This window comes from Hoplias malabaricus, chromosome 3 (genome assembly GCF_029633855.1).
Source record: "Hoplias malabaricus isolate fHopMal1 chromosome 3, fHopMal1.hap1, whole genome shotgun sequence".
Taxonomy (NCBI): domain Eukaryota; kingdom Metazoa; phylum Chordata; class Actinopteri; order Characiformes; family Erythrinidae; genus Hoplias; species Hoplias malabaricus.
Genome location: NC_089802.1, coordinates 33,459,773 through 33,479,998, shown reverse-complemented (window position 1 = coordinate 33,479,998; position 20,226 = coordinate 33,459,773). Strand labels below are relative to the sequence as shown.

General features: G+C 38.6%; 1 protein-coding gene across 1 annotated transcript; it reads left to right on the top strand.

Moving 5' to 3' along the window:
* The first annotated feature begins 414 nt into the window (after nt 1–414).
* LOC136692805 (uncharacterized protein C16orf52 homolog A-like) lies at nt 415–12,266 on the top strand. The gene is made up of 3 exons (XM_066666485.1): nt 415–1,043; nt 7,968–8,180; nt 8,508–12,266. The coding sequence occupies exons 1-3, from the start codon at nt 938–940 to the stop codon at nt 8,690–8,692; spliced, it is 504 nt and encodes a 167-aa protein (XP_066522582.1). The 5' UTR covers nt 415–937; the 3' UTR covers nt 8,693–12,266.
* Nucleotides 12,267–20,226: the final 7,960 nt, after the last annotated feature.

The window sequence follows — 20,226 nt, the reverse complement described above, 5'->3', positions numbered from 1 at the left end:
TTGGAGTGCGAGAGGAAACTGGAGTACCTGGAGGAAACCAATACAGACACAGGGAGAACAAATCACTCTTCAAAAAACTCCTCTCAGACAGTGACCCAAGACAGGTATGGAGCCCACAATGAACAGGACCCTGGAGCTGTGTGAAAATAACACTACCATATCTAAACTGAGTATTGTGAAAAAGCATTGTGATGAGATTTTTTTTCTGTATTGCTTACCACTAATCCACACCCCTGTCCTTAGCTGTAAAACTCAGTCACAAACTGTCCTCTCAGTGAAAGAAGACGTCATTGATGACGTCGGTACACACGGGCAACACAATATTTATTTTTATTTCTTTGACGAAATCACGTTTATTTTTTTCTAGGGAGGGGATCTCGCGAGAGTTGGATTCGCTCTGACGCGCATGTAATGTATCTATGTTTTGAGAGGAGCGTGTTGGAGAGGGGCGTCTCGCCGAGAAATGCTTTAGTTTGTTTAACAATGGACAAACCGATAAGCTCATAGAGGATTTATTAGACACCGAGGGTATTTACGGTAGTATAAACCCGCTTTTGTTACACCGGAGGAACTGTTTTCGTGGGCGTCAGGGCGGCGGAGCCCTTTATGCAACAGCATTGGTCATTTTCCTCGTTTTTTCCCTCAGCATTTTTTTATATGGATTAAGGAAGGCACTGATAACCAGAATTCTTCATTACAACGAGCTTCAGTCGGTTAACTCCGTCTATTAAAACACTAATTAATGCCAAAGTGAGTTCGAAATCTCTGTTTACTGAACTGATTTGATTTCTACACGATGTTGCTGGTATGGTGAACTAAACAGAAACCCATGAGTCTCCCCCAAGAAGAAGGGGGAGAGAAAGTTGTATCTCCTCAGAGCACTAGCTACTGGAGGAGATAGTTGACTTCCACAGCTGCCTTGTGGGAATTATGGAAAATGGATAAACTCACCATAATTTCAGGATGTTTATTCCTCGCTGCGGATATCTTTGCGATTGCCAGCGTCGCAAACCCAGACTGGATCAACACTGGAGGAGCAGAAGGTAATAATCTTTAATAACAATAAAACATATAATCATGTAAACCGTTTTTAAGTTAGGGGAAAATTCGATTTAATTCTTTCCCCATTTCAGATAATTAGCACATTTCAGTTTATCTTTCTTTGTCACAGAATTAATAAACTGTCAAATTTAAAGGGGCATTCTGACTTAAAACTAAAAATAAAATTATTATTTGTTTTATTATTTTATACTATGAAGTGCAGTATTACATCCTTCAGCCTTTTCATTTTGACACAATTCATGCTTGTGTTTTCATTCAATCACTAGCTACATAAAGTAAAATACCCAGTATATATTGCATATAAATATACATTACACAGCCATTTGAAATCCCTGTGGTGCCAGTTTGTTCTGAATATATGCATGCACTCTCATGTAGTGGCTAATAAATATATACATAATCAGTTATCTAATCATAGTATTATAATAACTGTTTTCTGGCTGTATTCAATGGCTCCTCCCACCTCCAAGATATGTCACCAGAAGTGCGATCCTAATCTTTAAACCAGAAAACTGTCTCTAGACACAGTTACTGAATAACTGAAGGATGCAGGTAGACATGTTGACAGCAGAAGATGTATAGGTTAATTTATTTATTTTGACACAAGTACCTCTCATAAAGGGAGTGGTTGATTATGTATATGTCAGGTTAAGCTATCCTGTTCTAATATTTAGGCTACTTTTAAAATGTGGCATAATGTAAAAAATGGCTTAATAGGGGTGTCTTAAGGTGTATTTAATTAAGTATATTTTGTTCTTTTATTTTATTTATATTTTGTTAGTCTTCTTCCTCACAAAACTTGTCCTCACTGGTGGTAAACAATTTATATCTTCTACTGTGTGTTAACATTTGACTCCTCAGCTGCATATTGATTTTACGAAACCCTGGTAAACATACATAAGTGACAATTGAGAGCATCTTGTGTTTGTAAATAAAGCTCTGTACTGGCCATCAAGTTGCATCATCTGCATTGTCCACAGCTCAGCGGTGAAGTAAATCAGTCACTGAAGAGAAAGGGGAGGGCCTTTGCTGAGAATGTTATGAAATGACCTCCTGTCTTCTGCACAGTTCCAGTGTCATACATAGGCTCTGATTAATTTACCGGGCTTTGTAATTAGCTTTCAAACAAAACTAAAAAACAACAATGATTTACATTCATTTTAAAGATATTTTTAATCCTCACATTTTCACTAATGCTTCCAAACTCCAGCAGAAGCAGCAACAGAGCAGGCCTTCTCTCATCTTTAAGGTCAGGTCCCGAACATTTTAGGGTTCCATCCCATCTCCAACATAAACCCCACTGCTGTTTGCTCAGAGATAAATGCATACAATTTTTAAAATTATATCTCCCTTAAATAATCAAATATGTTTATTGTACAGTGACACCGTCCAACAGATGTGCAGAATAATACGGTATAAACAATCTTGGATGTGCTTCTGTGGCTTGTTTTTCAGGAGCGGTATACTTTGGAGTTCTTGTTCAAGTACAGTGATAAGAAAAAGGAATGCCTTTATAAGCACAAAGTCTGCAGCACAGGCCGTGAACAATATGGTGACACATATGTGTGTGTGAGAGAGAGAGAGAGAGAGAGAGAGAGAGAGAGAGAGAGAGAGAGAGAGAGAGAGAGAGAGAGAGAGAGAGAGAGAGAACAGTTGTAAAATCAAAACACGTGCCACACTCTGAATTAAACAGTGAAATGGCACTGTAAATATGTTTTAACATATGTAAACCTAAAAGCTAAATACTAATGATTGATGGTTAAAGCTTAATAATTCTCTAACAATAAAAGCAATCACATTTTATTCAAGCATTTAGGACCCATTTTGTAGAAATTTCGCTGAGCAGCTCTTGCTCAGGATTTGGTGTTGTAAACACATGACCAGGCTTTACGTGTTGTCCATATTAGGAAGGCACCTTTGTAACTGTACCTGCAGGCACAGATAATGTAATGAATGTTGATATACCCTTAAAATATTTGGCATGTGCATTACACAGTTTGGACCCTGCTAGAGTTGACACTCTGCAACTTTTCTATCTTCAGTACACTGTCATTGAATTATTATCTGTCAATTCTGATACCAAACAAGCTGCTAATCTCTGAAAAATCAGATCAAATTGAAGCACTTCATTAGTGATGAGCATCTTATTATTCAGACATTCTACTACATCACCGAAAGAAACGCACACCCAATACAGTGTGAATAGGCGCTATTTCAGAGATTTGTTACACAGTTTTTTCCCCTCCAAAATCAAAGGCAACAAAGTTTTTAAACCGTTTTAAGCCGATGTGACATCTGTCAGTAACCATTAAATGACTTTTAGATAAGGTCCAGTCAAGGATCCTGTTTGGTGGAATTGTTTATATTGCATCACCAGTGATGAGTGCTTTTCTGTAACAGGAAACCTTGTTTCTGAAGAGAGCATGTACATTACTTTACAGACGCTGTGTCTTCTACTCTTATCATAGTTGATCCAATTGCTGTTACTTTGAACATCAGGAAACAATAACTCATTGCCCAACATAGCACCAATTAGCCCAGCTCTATCAGGCTGAGGCAAATAATAAATATTTTTAAAGCAAGAGGCTCAGAACAAAGCAGGAGGCTCTCTGTTACTCCATACCTCATCACTGTATTCAGTTGGCTCAACAGGAGCACTAATTAGGACTTAGACTCACTATCCAGGCCCTGTAAACACTGTGCTTCTCAGTTGGACTTGTTCCTGTCAGGGCAGTCTTAGTAAATATGAATCTGATCTTGGGGGTGGTAGTGGTTATTATTTGGCTATTATTTGAATAATGCCAGTAAAAAGCAGATACCAGATGTGACTGAAACCCAAAACCAACTGCAGTGTATAGTTCTTTAAAAGATTCCCTTAATCCAGTGAATTTATTTTTATAAAATATTAGTTTCAGACAAAGATTTGAAACTCCTTAGATTTGGGAGGCTCTGAAGCAGCTATACATCTTATGATCACCATGTCCAATGCTCAGTAGTGGACTGTGGAGCTATTGAACTCTGTTCCCTGGAGTGTTGGACCACAGTGCAATACTTTGGGGGTGATTTTGGAGCATATTTTTGTAATCCAGAACTAATCATCCAACATCACTACCTGACTTCAGTAACACTAAATGCTATCAGTTTCTCACAGAAATATTTAGTTCTTATTTAAAGCTTTTTTAGAAAAGTAGAAGCTATTACTACATCAAAGGCAGTAGTAAAAACAAAAATAAATCTCAGTGAATAGCCTTCATATCTGAAGAACGGCAGGATGAGCAGGCGTCCACAATCTCTTGGCCATGTATTGTATTTGGTGAGCATTTGTCAGTATTGTGGATTCATATAAAATATTCTGTTCATATTAAAACTCTTATAGGAGATTAGATTCCAGTTCTAAGTATTTGAAACATCAATTTCTCTCAGGTCCAAGCTCAGTTTCAGCGTGATGAGTAGCCTCTAGGTTTTATATCAGTATCATGATATGGACACCTGAAATCTCAGTGCGACACCTCTTTTACGTGTCAAGAAATGTATGATCCTAGCCCTAATGTCAACCTTACAGCTGCTTCAAAGATCAGTTGCACAGAGATTAGCTGTCGTTAGATTCTGTACAATATAAACAAGTATAATTTTATGTTTTCCGAGGTTTAATTTTTGTTGAATTTATCGTTCTGAATTGACAGGTGTGTGCTAATGTAAACCAGTTTAATGACATATGTACATCTTATGTTTATCCATTTGTTTTGAAACATTGAATGCAACATGAGGGTCAGTTATGGAGTTTGGATAAGACAGCAATGATATGTAAGACAGCTTTCCTGTACTCAGTGTCCTTTTACTCTGTCTACAACAAATATGTAGGGAAGGAATGGGATATCCTGTACAGCCAGTAAACAACACCCTCCATGTGCAACAAATTCCTTTGACCATTATTTACAAATTAATAAATTCTAAGGATCATTATAATAAACTCCTAGCACCAGATGGATTAAGCCTAGCCTTGGACCACATAGCATGTCTCTAATAAAAGAAAATGTAGTCCAAAAGTAGGATTATTTCCTGTTAGGGAAACCGAGCTGTAATTTTATTAAAGTCATGTACTTAACTATGCTTTTAAACTCTCACATTATATTCAGTTAAATCCTGATGTATCACAGTGTTGCCTGACTTTTTTTTTTCTCCATGTAATCTGTTTTTCATTAAAAGAAACTTTGCTTGAGATACAGCATAGCAGTAGGATAAAGCAGAAGGGGGAGTTTCTCACAGAAGGGATCTGGTGCAATGCTCTGAAACGATATGTCATTGCCTCAGTAATTCCTTAATATATTAATTCATTCATTTTCTGTAATCACTTAATCCTGTTCAAGGTCATGATTGGTCCAGAGTCTACCCTGTATTTCTGGGGACAAGACAGGGACACATTTGAACAGGGCGCCTATCCATCACAGGTCCTTGTATCAGTTATTTATTACATAACTCACATACATGCCCTTTCACTCAATTGAACGCTTTCCTCCTGTGTCTCTAGGGACTTGTCTCATGTGTCCAATTTTATTGCTCTTCCTAGTCATTCTATCTTACTAGGCTGACCAAATATGATTTTGCAGTGTCCTTTGAACTGTTTTTTGAAAGGTTAAAGACTATTGAAGTACTGAGTCAGACAGGCAGAACAAGCTCCAATTAGTGTGAGACTACAGAAGAGAGAAAATACAAAGACTTAATTCAAGCCCATGTGGTTACTATGAATAAAACAACTGAACTTGATTTGTGCAGAGATTTATTATCTGCAGTGGGGGGAAAAACACGACTTAAAAAGATAGGCATTCCCTTTGGGCCAAAACACCTTGTACGATGATCATTTCTGCAAGCACACCTATGGTATTTTTAAAAATATATTAGTACTAGTGTAACATTGTTATTTTGGCTTTGATTAGAATGTTATAAAAGACATTCAATGATGATATTATGAATTGTGTTTGGTCAGTGTTGAAACAAACTCTGAGCCTTAATTATTGAAATAATAGGAAAATGCCAACAAAATTGATCAAATTTAAGACAGATGTACCAAATGAATCCTGGTTTAGAGCAAATTTCTGAAACATGACTGATATACAATATATGAAAAATGAAAATATGTTTGGTTAATTTCATTAACTCATTATATTGGTAATTATTGTAATTTGTTTAAAATTCACAGTGGCCTTCTCTGAAATTGTGGAAGGTCCTCAGGGTTCTCCTCGGATGTTCTGCACATTATAAAGTTAAAATAATTGTTAAAAATGTGCTGGTATGGTTTATCCCGTGGTCTGCAGATATCCATCAGAACACCAAAACGCTGCTTGGTTTTTTTTTTTTTCTGTCAGAGGATGTTTGGGTTCAGCCATTGCATGCCCTTTTCCCTGGGGTTCCTGTCGTTGGCCTTTTGCCACAGGCGCTTGTTCTGGGGGTCCGTTCCCATACCAACTCTCAGGCATGGACATCTTTGTTAAGTCCCGGGGGAGCTAGGGCAGGAAGTCTAATTTCAAATGGGAAGTTTTAAAACCTCAGCCATGTGAAGCCTTACAAAGTCCAGACACTTTGCCCCCATGTTGGGGATTTTGTGGAGAAATGTTGATGCTTCTATGTGTGCTTCAGGCTAGTGTGAGTCACACAGCCAGAGTAAAACTTAAAATTAAATTCACTTCTTTTTTCTCATACTCAAAAAGTGACACCAGTGCATTGCTAGAGAAACATAACAAAGATATATAGAACATATACCATGTTCATTTGATCATTAATGGGGTATACAAAGATGGGCGCTAAATATATGAGGTCAGTGCAGAAGTTTCTGGTGTTCAGTTGGGTTGAGATCTGCTGATTGCAAAGTTCATAGCATACGGTTTATTCAAACCATTATTAAAACAGTTATTAATCTCTTCTGTGACCCCTATTTAATAAAAATACCTTTGCATTATTTTACAGTGACAAGTCAGTATAAAGCTCCTCCACATCATGAGAGGCATGAGGCCTTACTGCAACTACACTGCTATATGAATTCTTCAGTTATATTAATCTATATTATATCTGTTATTTCTATGATGCAAATGGTAAATTTGCCAGTGTTGGTGCTCTCTAATCTTACTGTTGGTTGGATGTTGCTTTCATACTCATATTTACGTTATGGTGTCCTGGCCTGTCCTCCTCCCAACACTCAGTGTAATGCTAGCAGGCGTGGAGTTAACTTGCATAACATAATTGGCAGTTAGTGTTCTCCCCCAAGCATGTTGAGCTCCAGTGATGTTTCATTGGCACCAATTTAAAAAAACAAAAAAAGAAAAAAAGGTGGTAGCTTGGTAGCATTGTATAAATGAGTAAGACCTATGTTATTCATTCATTATCTGTAACCGCTTATCCAGTTCAGGGTCGCGGTGGGTCCAGAGTCTACCTGGAATCATTGGGTGCAAGGCGGGAATACACCCTGGAGGTGGCTCCAGTCCTTCACAGGGCAATGCAGACACACACACACATTCACTCACACACTCACACTTACGGACACTTTTAAGTCGCCAATCCACCAACTTGTGTTTTTGGACTGTGGGAGGAAACCGGAGCACCCGGAGGAAACCCACACAGACACAGGGAGAACACACCACACTCCTCACAGACAGTCACCTGGAGGAAACCCACGCAGACACAGGGAGAACACACCACACTCCTCACAGACAATCACTCGGAGGAAACCCATGCGGACACGGGGAGAACACACAAACTTCACCCGGACGGGACTTGAACCCACAACCTCCAGGAGCTTGTGACTGCGACACTAACTGCTGCGCCACCGTGCCACCCACCTATGTTATTATTGATAAAAATCAACAACAATAAATACAGTAAACAAACATGTATTTTATGTTCTTTGAATGCAGGAGCTTTGACGATGGGGCTTGTTCGTCAGTGCCAGACTATTCACGGACGAGAAAAGATATGTATGCCCCCGCGTCTTCCTCCAGAATGGGTCACTACTCTCTTCTTCATCATCATGGGTATCATCTCACTCTCTGTAACCTGTGCCCTTCTGCTGCTGTCGCACTGGCATCAAGAAACAACCAAGTACGCTCGCTGGATCGCTTTCACCGGAAGTGAGTAGCAGTTATGGAATCGTTTGGCTTGGTGGGCAATATGGTAAAAACGTAGCAGGATACTGAAGGATATTTGCACAATATTATGATACAAAGATAATGCAATAGTGCCACAATTAAAACACTGAGTACAAGAAATGTATTTAGTATTTCACATACTGTATTGGACTAAATTCAAAACCAGTTATGTTCTCTTTGTAATATATTGTGGAGTTGGAGTGTTCTTCATATACTGACAATATCTAGAGTGTAATCAGAGAGGCATATTTTTTTTTTTTTTATCACAATATGCTGTTTCTAATTAACATCTCCTTTGCTGTGTTACAGTGGTCTTCTTTTGCATGGCTGCTCTCATTTTTCCAACTGGGTTTTACATCAATGAAGTTGGAGGACAGCCTTATAAACTACCTAACAACATAGTTGTGGGATCGTCATACGTACTTTTTGTTTTATCAATATTTTTCACTATTGTCGGACTGCTGTTTGCTGGGAAAGTTTGCTTGCCTGGCTGACAAACCTTCACTTAGGGTGTGCTTCATTCAGAGATGTTGATGTCTTTTTTCAGTGACAAGATGATGTGCTCAGAAGGACAAATGTTCAGAATCTGATGAGACCTGTTGAAGATGCCACAGCCTGCCCGTTTAATAACTGCATATATATTTCTCTGAAGAACCTGTCAACTGATATAAAGATTTTTTTTCCGCTGGGACGACTTTTGGACCAAGCCTTGATACAGGACAGCCAATTACCGCAGGGATCATTTAAAAGTATCAGTCCTGAAGCCGCAAAAAAATATCTGTTTTGTTGTAAACAGAGTGTTGTAAAGGTTTGTTGGGAAATGGTCTTGTAAAAGTAAATTATGGACGTTTTTGGTTAACAGTCAAACATATGAAGTTCAGAGGAAATAAAGCACAACAACAATGCAGGATATAGGCCCTTTAAATATTTAAAGTGTTTAAAAACTTCTTCACACAGCGATCCCTTTTTCTTTGATTAACCGACAGTGGATCGAACAAGGAACCCTTGGGTGGCACCTGTGTGTTTTTGGGAGTGCAAGTACACATGGTAAAATGTGAAAGATTTGTTTCCAGACTTTTGCAAAGGTTAGGTTTGAGGCCAGTATTCACTTAGGGATTTACTGAGTATATTTGTATAATTTTGTATAATTTTTTTTTTATTATATAGTCCATGTGTCTGGTGCATACAGTAAGTTGGAATTCATAGGAATGGGCACGTTAAAGGCTAAAACATATGCCTAAACATTCTGTATATTTCAGTTGTCATGTATACAGATGTATACAGAGTCATTGAGAGTGCTTTGTTGTAAAATTGTTGATTGCATAAAAAACATTCTGGCTTTTTACATTTTTTTTATTGTTAATATTATTATTATTGACAATAGTAAAAATGTCAAAGTCTACAGAACAATCATTTAACAAACCATTTTATTTACTGTCTACAACCACCAGTGGTCACAACAACTATTTTCCTGAACCCACTCTCAGTGATATGTTTAGATTCATTAAACATCTATATCTAAATATTTCTTTAATTAGTATTGTTTTGTGTATATCCAAAAGCCCCAGTGTGAAAAATGTAATTATGAAAAACCAAAACATGAAGATTTTGACGTTCATGTATGTATTTTTTTTTGTGGCCAGCTGGTATAAGAGGAGATGTCTTATTGTTTTGTTGTTTTATTGATCTGTTGATGAATTTGTATATTTAGGCATATGTGAATTTACACACTACCAGTTGACTTACAGAATCGCTTACACACTGTACAAACTTTTCATGTGTTTGTTCTAATTAATTTCATATATCTGCCAGATTTTTGTCAAGGGATGCAATATACAGAAACTTTTCATACAATATATTTTAACTGTTCACATATATTTGTGGACAAAAATATCAAAACAAAACAAACAAAAACAGTATTCTGATAACAACAATTGCCATATATTTGATTCCAATGCCTTATTTAAATCCCCATTTAGTTAAACGTATGCAAAGATCATTCTGAATGTTTATGCTTAAATAGCAATCTCAATTCCTAATCACTATAATCAGTTCTGCTTTAAAGTGGTCCTGATATCCTTGAGGAATTCACTTTTAACAGCTGATTTTGAGATCATTTAACAAGCAGACTGGTGATTGTTTTTAGAAGAGTGTTTCAAACTTGCCAGCACTACACCTTTGGGGTTCATCATACACTTACTATTCATCTGCTGTCTTTTTTTTTTCTTGGTTTATATTTGTTGCTAATACACATGATCTTTCAGGATTTGTAGAAATGCACCGATACTGATTGTAAAATAATTTTGTTAAGAGTTTGCCATATTCAGGATAACAGAGAGGATGTTACAGCACATAGCATAGTCTTATTTCCTGCAGTTTTATAACTAGTTTAGAAAGCACTGTGTTGTGCATTGTATTTTGGATTGCCATGGTAAGTTGTTCATGCTTATTTTATTTTTTCTAATGACTCTCTAGATTGAAATTCAGAATTTGATGTTCTCTGGATGCGAATTTTCCAAAGAATCCAATTTTTTTTCAGATCTAAATGTTCTTTGTAAATTATGTATTGTGGCATTAGAAAAATACTTATTTATGTAAAGCCTTTCTTTTGAGTGTTAGCGTATAAGCAGAGGGGAAACCAATACTTCTCGGACAGCTGAGAATATGCTTGTTCCTGCTGTACTTGAAAAGTCGTTGCAAGCAAAGATACCAATGCTAGCCACCTCCTCAAAGACGAAATCTCAGTCTGTTATTTATAGCCTATCTCCTGTGCCACTTTCAGTTTTATCCATCTCTTTGCGAGCTTCATCCCTGTATGAATCCATCTCTTGTTTCCTTAGCAACGGCCAGTATTTAGAAAAAAACGTGAGAGAGTTGTCTTTTTGTAAGATCGGTTGATCAGCAGTATTTAAAAGGGTTTTTATTTTCCTTGTAGAGGAAAATAAACATTTTTATAGCTAGAGGGGTTACTAATGTGAATTGACTGAATGAAGCTGAGAGAAATAAACTGAGGTGAAACTGCAGACAGCAATGATTGTCTTGTTTACTTTCTGATAAGAATGCCTACAATTTGCACATGTACAAGTTGTCAGTGTTTATTTGGTGGTGTATCAATAGCTGAGTAAACATCAGTGACCTTTTATTCCTGATTAATATACAGAAATCACAACGTCAGTGCTATTTCTGTTCTAGATGGATGTTCTAAATGGATGTTTGGACAGAGGTATTGATAGACCACCAAGTGGTATTTTGGGTACAACAGTAGCCAAGGAATATGAGAGGAAATGGATATACAGGGTTATTCCACCTAATTACAAACTCTGTATACACTCAGCATGTTCTGTATAATTAACAATAACACATTTCAGTCAGCCATTCATGTGGAAGCCCCTCGGTTCATAAAATGATGCACACTGTGGTCAAAAGCATTCAGTAAATGTTCCCATCGAAAAACAGAATGTGTAACAATGTGACTTTGACCAAAGTGTAGTTGGTACCAGATGGAGTGGTCTGAATTTTTCCCAAGAGTTCTTACAAGACAAAAAAAATCACATCCAGTGAGTTGCAGTTTGACAAAAACTATCAGAAGACAATGGCTGTAATTGTTCAAGCAGACAGGAAGACTACAGATGCCCAAATAAACACTGTACAACAGATGTGAACTGCAAAGATCACAACCTGAGGTGGATGGGCTACAACAGCGGAAAAACCAAATCTGCTTCCACCACTCCCATCAGCCAAGAACAGGAAACTGAGGATATAGATTCAGCCAGAATACATCACTGAGGACGGAATAACAGCATGAATCAGTGTGTCAATTGTTCAAGTTAGTGATGGTTTTAATCTAGGGAACATTTTATTTTGGCCCCGTTTATACATATTAAGCATTGCTTTAATATCCTTGTTCAAGACCCAGTGCATACCCTTCTGGTCCTGATTGAATAGCACATAGGCATTATTGCCTAATTAATAGAAGTTACTGAATAATAAACCTGCAGGTTAATGAGTTTATAATACCAGAACGAATACCAGAACTGGCTAATTCAGATTTGTGAAGCCCCTCAAATAAAAGCTGAATAACAATATCAGAAAACCTGGTGAAATTTATGTTAATTTTGGTCATGTATAATTTTGGAAGATGCATTTAAATTAAACCTATAACATTTAGTAAAATAGGGACATATTACCTTATAAAAATAGTTTTATGTTCAGTATATATTACCATATTTTGTAGACACCACCTTAAAATTAATAACCTCACCTACTTTAAGGTTCACCCATTTTTGACACAATAAACTCCACAGAGAAAAATACAAAATGGGCCTCTGAAGCAGCTGCACATGAGCCTACAGGCACAATGGCCTCTATTAAGTGCTAGCTACAGCAAAACTTACCAATTTTTTTATCAAATTAAGTTTAAATTCAACCCAAAATAACGTTTTATATTAGTTGTGTTGAGGTATTTAATTTGTAGGATTGGTTCATTTCAAACAGATGGAATTAGTAATTTTTGATCAAATAAAACAAACAAAACAAATCCAAAACATTATTTTAAATGTGGGTCACATAATTTTGATTGCAACTGTGTAACCCCAGGGGGATGTGGAGCAGTGGAAGGGCTCTTCTGGGATGGAGCTCCATCCAATACATTTAGGGTGAGCTGGAGTGATGTTTGTGATCCAGAAATAATCACCTTACTAGAGTAGATGTTTCTAGAATTTTTACGTCAGCAAATGGATAGATGGACAGGTTTCTATATGCCTTTGTCCATAAGATTTAGACGAAGTTACCACACAGTGGCGCTAAACCTGTTATACGTTGTACAAAAAAAGCTGAAGAGTAAAAAACAAACAGGAACTTTTCACAGTTGCTTTGGGTGTTAATGTTGCGTGTCTCATGAATCCGTTACAAATCCTGGAAATTATAGAGAATTAAATAGAAAAACAACTTGGCAGCGGTGGGATTCGAACCCACGCCATCGAAATGACTGGAGCCTAAATCCAGCGCCTTAGACCACTCGGCCACGCTACCGCAATATTGCTGTTCCTGAATTTGCTCTTAAAAACTAAATAAAAATAATTAAAAGCACCATTAAATTACCGTTTTATAATTAATTCCCTTCTTATCTCTCAGCTGTATTTGGACAACATTTCCAATTCGCACTGTTCGGTCTGATATACGGTTTTTTATCGGTTGCATGTTGTACTAGTTTGTACGGTTTAACGGATTTTGTCAAGTCTGGTTACCCGCCATATGTCGTATGTGTTACAAATAGCCCAACACACAGCCAACGACATGGGGGGGCAATCATAGCAACCAATTAACAGCACTGTCGCAAACACCTGGAACAGTATAGCAAAAGGTTAGCGACAAAGGCTTCTTAAGCAGGAGGCCAGTGAAATTTGCACACGAGATCGTGCAGGTTTTTGACAACAGCACAGTGGATTGTGGCTATTCGTTATAGCGCTACATTATAGTGGTCGAGAAGGGCAAAACAAATTTACAAAAATGAAAACACATTTGCCATGCTCCCATCCCGAGACGTTTTGCTAACGGACAAAAGACTTAAAGAGAGTTTATTGTCTGCACAGTAAGGAACAGGTTCCGTGTACAATGAAATTCTTTCTTTGCTCCTCACCAAGAATGCCAAATGGAAGAGAAAATACAGTGAATAACTACATAACTAATAAAGTGCAAAGTTCACTGAGATATATACATAAGTGAACGGTAAAGTGAACGAGTGCTACAATCACAAACAGCAATAAGTAGAAACAATAGTTTGTGTGACAGTAAAAGACAGAGGCATGTGAACATGTTGACAGTAAAGTGCAGGGTTATTTCTGAGGAGTTCAGGAGTCTGAGGGCAGTGGGGAAGAAAGAGTTCTTTAACCTAGTGGTCTTGCATTTGACACTTCTGTACCTCCAGCCAAAAGAGGGTAAAAGTGTGAACAGTCCATGCTGGGGGTGGATGGGGTCCTGCGGACTCTCTGGTGGTAGATGCTTTGCAGAGAGGGTAGTGGAGTCCTGGTGACCTTCTCAGCAGGCTTCACCACTCTTTGCAAGCGTTTTTGGTCCATCACAGTCATGCTGCCGTACCACACGGTGATACAGCTGGTCAGGAGGCTCTTGATGACACAGCTATAAAAATTTCTGAGGATTCTGAGTGACATCCCAAATTTTCTCAGCCTCCTCAGGCAATGCAACTGCTGCTGAGCCTTTTTGACCAGCTGCATGGTGCTCAATGTCCATGTAAAGTCCTCACTGATGTGGACGCCCAGGTATTTAAAGTTGCTCACCCTCTTTACTTCAAGCTCCAGAATGAACAGTGGCTGATGAGGTCTTTTCTTTTTCCTCATATCCACTATCAGCTCCTTCGTCTTGTCTGTTTTGAGGGTGAGGTTGTTATCCTCACACCATGCTACCAGCCCGGTCACCTCCCTCCTGTAGGCCTCTTCATCTCCATCAGTGATGCGTCCTATCACTGCAGTGTCATCTGCGAACTTGAGGATGATGTTGTCCTTGTGATAGGCGACACAGTCATGGGTGAACAGGGTGTAGAGGATTTAGCTGAGCAGTGTAGGTGGTGATACTGGCTGAAGTCCTGTTGCCAACCCTGACGGACTGGGGCCTGCCAGTCAGGAAGTCCAAAAACTAGTGGCAGAGGATGGGGTGCAGGCCGAGTGTGGACAGTTTGTGAGGGATGACCGTGTTAAAGACGGAACTATAGTCCACAAAGAGCATCCTGAGGAGTCTTTGTTTTCCAGGTGAGAAAGAGAATAGTGGAGGGCAACAGCGATGCAATCCAAGGTGGATCTGTTGGCACGGTAGGCGTACTGCAGGGGGTCCAGTGTATCCGGTATACTGCGCTGGATGTGGGTCAGCACCACTCTCTCAAAGCACTTCATAATGATCGGAGTGAGTGCCACTGGCCTGTAGTCATTTTACCAGCCCACTTTTACAAACACTTTTACAAATGGCCAAAACACTTTTATCAGCCCAAAACACTTTTATTAGCCCTAAACACTTTTACAAACAGCCAAAACGTTTAACAGCCCAAAACACATTTACTAGACCAAAACACTTTTACTAGCCCAAAACACTTTTATCAGCCATAAACACTTTTACAAATGGCCAAAAAAACATTTACCAGCTTGAAGCAATTTTACAAACAGCCAAAACACTTTTACCAGGTCAAAAGACTTTTACAAGCCCAAAACATATTTACAAACGGCCAAAACATTGTTAGCAGCCCAAAACACATTTACAAACAGATGCGAAGTGGTACAATACACAGAAACTCCTGCTAACATTGGTCAGTCAAGCTGCTTTGTGGGGAAGAAGTGAATGGAGTTTTGGGATGGTAATTTCAAACCATGTTTTTTCTATTTTGTGGGAGTCATATGTGGCACACTTTTGTGTTTCATGTGGGAATTCTTTAGAATTTTTAAAAGAGCAGAAAGAAGAAGGAGATGCACAGGTGATAGTTAAACCACCTGTAAATGTTACCGAAAATAAGTGGACTGTTAATGCTAGCTATAGACAAATCATTCTTTGAAATTACCCTCCCAAACTCCATTCACTTCTTCCCCATGAATCAGTTTGACTGACAAACATCAGCAAGATTTCCTGCATACTGTACCTACCCTTTCCATCTGATTTATAGTTTGTAAATGTGTTTTGGCTGTCTGTCTGAGTGTTTTGGCAGTTTGTAAAATTGGTCTGGGCCGGTAAATGTTTATGTTTTAGGTTTTATATTTTTATATTTGCAAATTTGTTTTGCCTACCCAGAATCATTGGACGCAAAGCAGGACATCACTCACAAGGTCACTCACACCTGTAGATTTACATATTAACATTTAGGGCATTTAGCAGGCACTCTTATCCAGAGTAAAATGTGATTAGTTGTGTAATCAGAAAATATATTTACCTAATTTGCATAGACTAGGATTCAAAAGATACCTCAAACATAGCTGCCAAAAAAAGTCTATGGATACACAAAGCTCATATACACATAAAGTACATATACAACAGTATAAATTGATAGATTGCATAGCCAGTCCACCAGCATGGGTTTTTGAACAGTGGGAGGAACTCTCTCCCCTTGGACACATCAAATTCCCCACAGACATTGACCCAAGGAGGGGACTGAACACACATCCTGAAGCTGAGACACGAATGTATGATGATATTAGATGTAATTTTCAGAGCAACGTAGATTATATAAAATTTATAAACATTTAATCAATTAAACACAAGGGCTTGGCTTATAGTATTCAAGATGGAGTAGACAGTGAGCAGGTGGTCTTTCCAAGTGTCCCTTTGGAGTCTCCAAAGACCCCAAGCTCTCCATAATGAATATTATTACTTTTACTGCAGAAATCTATATGCCAACACCTTGCAATGTTTTTCTTTACCTTTCCTGAGAAACTATTCTTAAGCACCTCTCCAAGTGGCCTTTTACCCTCACCAAAGAAAAAAATTGTTTTGCTGTATTTTATTCTGGGCGGCACGGTGGCGCAGCAGGTAGTGTCGCAGTCACACAGCTCCAGGGACCTACTCAGGGTGACTGTCTGTGAGGAGTGTGGTGTATTCTCCCTGTGTGTACGTGGGTTTCCTCCGGGTGACTGTCTGTGAGGAGTGTGGTGTGTTCTCCCTGTGTGTGCATGGGTTTCCTCCGGGTGACTGTCTGTGAGAAGTGTGGTGTGTTCTCCCTGTGTGTGCATGGGTTTCCTCCGGGTGACTGTCTGTGAGGAGTGTGGTGTGTTCTCCCCGTGTCCACATGGGTTTCCTCCGGGTGACTGTCTGTGAGGAGTGTGGTGTGTTCTCCCTGTGTCTGCGTGGGTTTCCTCCGGGTGACTGTCTGTGAGGAGTGTGGTGTGTTCTCCCTGTGTCTGCGTGGGTTTCCTCCGGGTGACTGTCTGTGAGGAGTGTGGTGTATTCTCCCTGTGTGTGCGTGGGTTTCCTCCGGGTGACTGTCTGTGAGGAGTGTGGTGTGTTCTCCCCGTGTCCACATGGGTTTCCTCCGGGTGACTGTCTGTGAGGAGTGTGGTGTGTTCTCCCTGTGTCTGCGTGGGTTTCCTCCGGGTGACTGTCTGTGAGGAGTGTGGTGTGTTCTCCCTGTGTCTGCGTGGGTTTCCTCCGGGTGCTCCGGTTTCCTCCCACAGTCCAAAACACACGTTGGTAGTTGGATTGGCGACTCAAAAGTGTCCGTATGTGTGAGTGTTGCCCTGTGAAGGACTGGCGCCCCCTCCAGGGTGTGTTCCCGCCTTGCGCGCGATGATTCCAGGTAGGCTCTGGACCCACCTCGACCCTGAACTGGATAAGCGCTTACAGATAATGGATGGATGGATGTATTTTATTCTGATGTGCCTAGTTTCATTCTGTTGTTTACACTTGTTTCTGATCCAGTACAGTGCTTTTTTAAATGCCAGATATATGAGGGCAGGAGCTTCACTCTGATTGGCTGTATAACGAGGCAAATTTCTTCAACCCCTTCCAGCGTTTAAATGGATTAAATTTGGTCTTGTTTTGAAGGGCACAGCCTAAGATTAGCGCTGGTATGTTTGTGTGAGTCGCTTGTGGACACTTCAGGCTTCGTGACGCAGCCGTTTTATTTATTTTTTTCCTGAGGAATAATGTTTGGAATAACATTTTCTTTCGGTTTAAAGTTCGTATATTTTCATAGCAACTTTCCTGGCGAGGTATGTTTCGACTAAAAATACTTAGTTTTCGAGTGCAATTATATATACAATTACAAATTGAGCGATAAAACACTTTCCGCTTTAATTTGGTACTTTGTCTTTATTGGACCTGTGATATTTAAGACATACTGACGGATGAAACAGTGAATGTTTTACTGCTCGCCGTCGAGCGGTGTGTTACTTTGTGGTAACGTTAAATGTTTTCTCAACAACCACTTTCAGGATGACGACGAACACGGGGGCTATGCATGTACTATCTGTTGCCCGTGTGCTTTATTTTAACAAGGTAGTTCTCACAAATGCGTTGTCCATTTTGTTTGTCCTTTCTGTTTTGTAAAACCGAAGTGGGCCCAAACTTGAAATAGGACGGTTCTTCTATGACAAGCTGTTTTAACATTAAACCGTTTGATTGAATTTACTTTAAAGATATCTGCAGTTAATTAATGCGTACGTTAAACTTTTAAACTTACATTTCAGATATCTACAATTAAATTATGACTTGTCAAAATGTAAATTAGTGATATCTTACATTTTGTTCTGACTAGTCATAATTCCAATTAAAGATATGTTAAATTCCCTCCTTATTAAATCAAATTTATTTGTATAATGCTTTTGGCAACAGTTGTTGTCACAAAGCAGCTTCAATGAATGACTAAATTGTAGATATCTGAAATTAAATATTAATTTGCTTCAGTACATGGGGATCTGTTACATCATGGCAGTGATTAGGTATAATGGCTAGATGTACAATCTATGGCAAGCCATTTTATCATTAAATTGTGCAACTGGATTTACATTACAGAAATCTGCAATTAATTTATGGCTGGACACAAATATCAATTAAGATATCTCTAATGGGGTGGTGCAGCAGGTAGTGTTGCAGTCACACAGCTCCAGGGACCTGGAGGTTGTGGGTTCGATTCCTGCTCTGGGTGACTGTCTGTGGTTTGTTCTCCCTGTGGGTTTCTTTGGGTTTCTTCCCTGTGGGTTTCTTCCCTGTGGGTTTCTGCCCGGGTTTCTTCCGGGTGACTGTCTGTGAGGAGTTTGGTGTGTTCTCCCTGTGTCCGCGTGGGTTTCCTCCCACAGTCCAAAAACACATGTTGGTAGGTGGATTGCAGACTTAAAAGTGTCTATAGGTGTGTGTGTGTGTGTGTGTGTGTGTGTCACCCTGTGAAGGACTAGCGCCTCCTCCAGGGTGTATTGCTGCCTTGTGCCCAATGATTCCAGGTAGGCGCTGGACTCACCGTGACCCTGAACTGCTTACAGATAATGGATGGATAGATATTTTGACTAGTGTAAATGATGTCAAATTTACCATTGAGTTCAATGGAAGCTTCAATTCAAGATATCTGAAATAAATGATTGACTATCTTAAATTTTCATTTCAGATATCTACAATTAAATTATGTCAATTAAGTCAAAAAGTACATTAAAAATTGCCTTTTGTTCTGACTAGTCATAATTCCAATTAAAGATATATTGAATTTCCTCCTTATTAAATATATCATAAATATATTTTAAGATATCTAAAACTAAATTGTAGATAACTGAAAATAAATTCTAGATATCTTGAATGAAATTAATGACTAGTCAAAACTAAGTTAGAGATATCCAAATTTGTATTTTAGACTAGTCAGAATTCCTTTTAAAATATCTTCAAATATTTTACAGACATCTTGAACTTATTCGTCTTTTGTATTTCTGATATCTTAAATGATCATGCTGACTAGTCAGAATGTGATTGTAGATATCTTAAATTATTATTCAAACTAATCAAAACATAGCCGACTTACATAGCCCATTTTTGTGCCATGTAAACGTTGCCAAGTCTTCATATTACAGGGAACTTTAAAAAAAAAAGTCACTTACAAATATTGGTAGTTGCTTTTTTGAACTTGTTTCTAAAATGTACTTTTGGGTTTTTAGTTTCTTCCCTACGTTGTATTTTTTTCTGTATCTCCCCCAGTAAATGAATAAAACTTATGAACATTTCTCACTGGTGGAGCATCAGCTGGTATTATTATGATAAGTTTTGATGTAGGAGGGAAAACGCAAACTGCAACTAATATTTGTAAGTGAAAAATAAGCCCAGAATCGGTTCAAATGAACACACCTGACAACTGTGAGAGGACATGGGAACTAATGCATGCAATGACTAGAATTCAGGTTTCTAAATCTTGTCTTTTTGATTAGTCTAATTCTAATTTGAGATATTTTAAATACTAATTCAGGATTTGTGACTCATCAGATGAATTTGCTTTAAAAGACATTTTGACTAGCCAAAATATAATTGTAGATATCTTGAACTACTGTGCTTACTTGTCCGA

Coding starts and splice junctions, on each gene's coding strand:
- LOC136692805 (XM_066666485.1), top strand. CDS start 938: ATGGATAAACTCACCATAATTTCAGGATGTTTATTCCTCGCTGCGGAT. Junction 1,044..7,967: donor CAACACTGGAGGAGCAGAAG/GTAATAATCTTT, acceptor CTTTGAATGCAG/GAGCTTTGACGATGGGGCTT. Junction 8,181..8,507: donor CTGGATCGCTTTCACCGGAA/GTGAGTAGCAGT, acceptor GCTGTGTTACAG/TGGTCTTCTTTTGCATGGCT.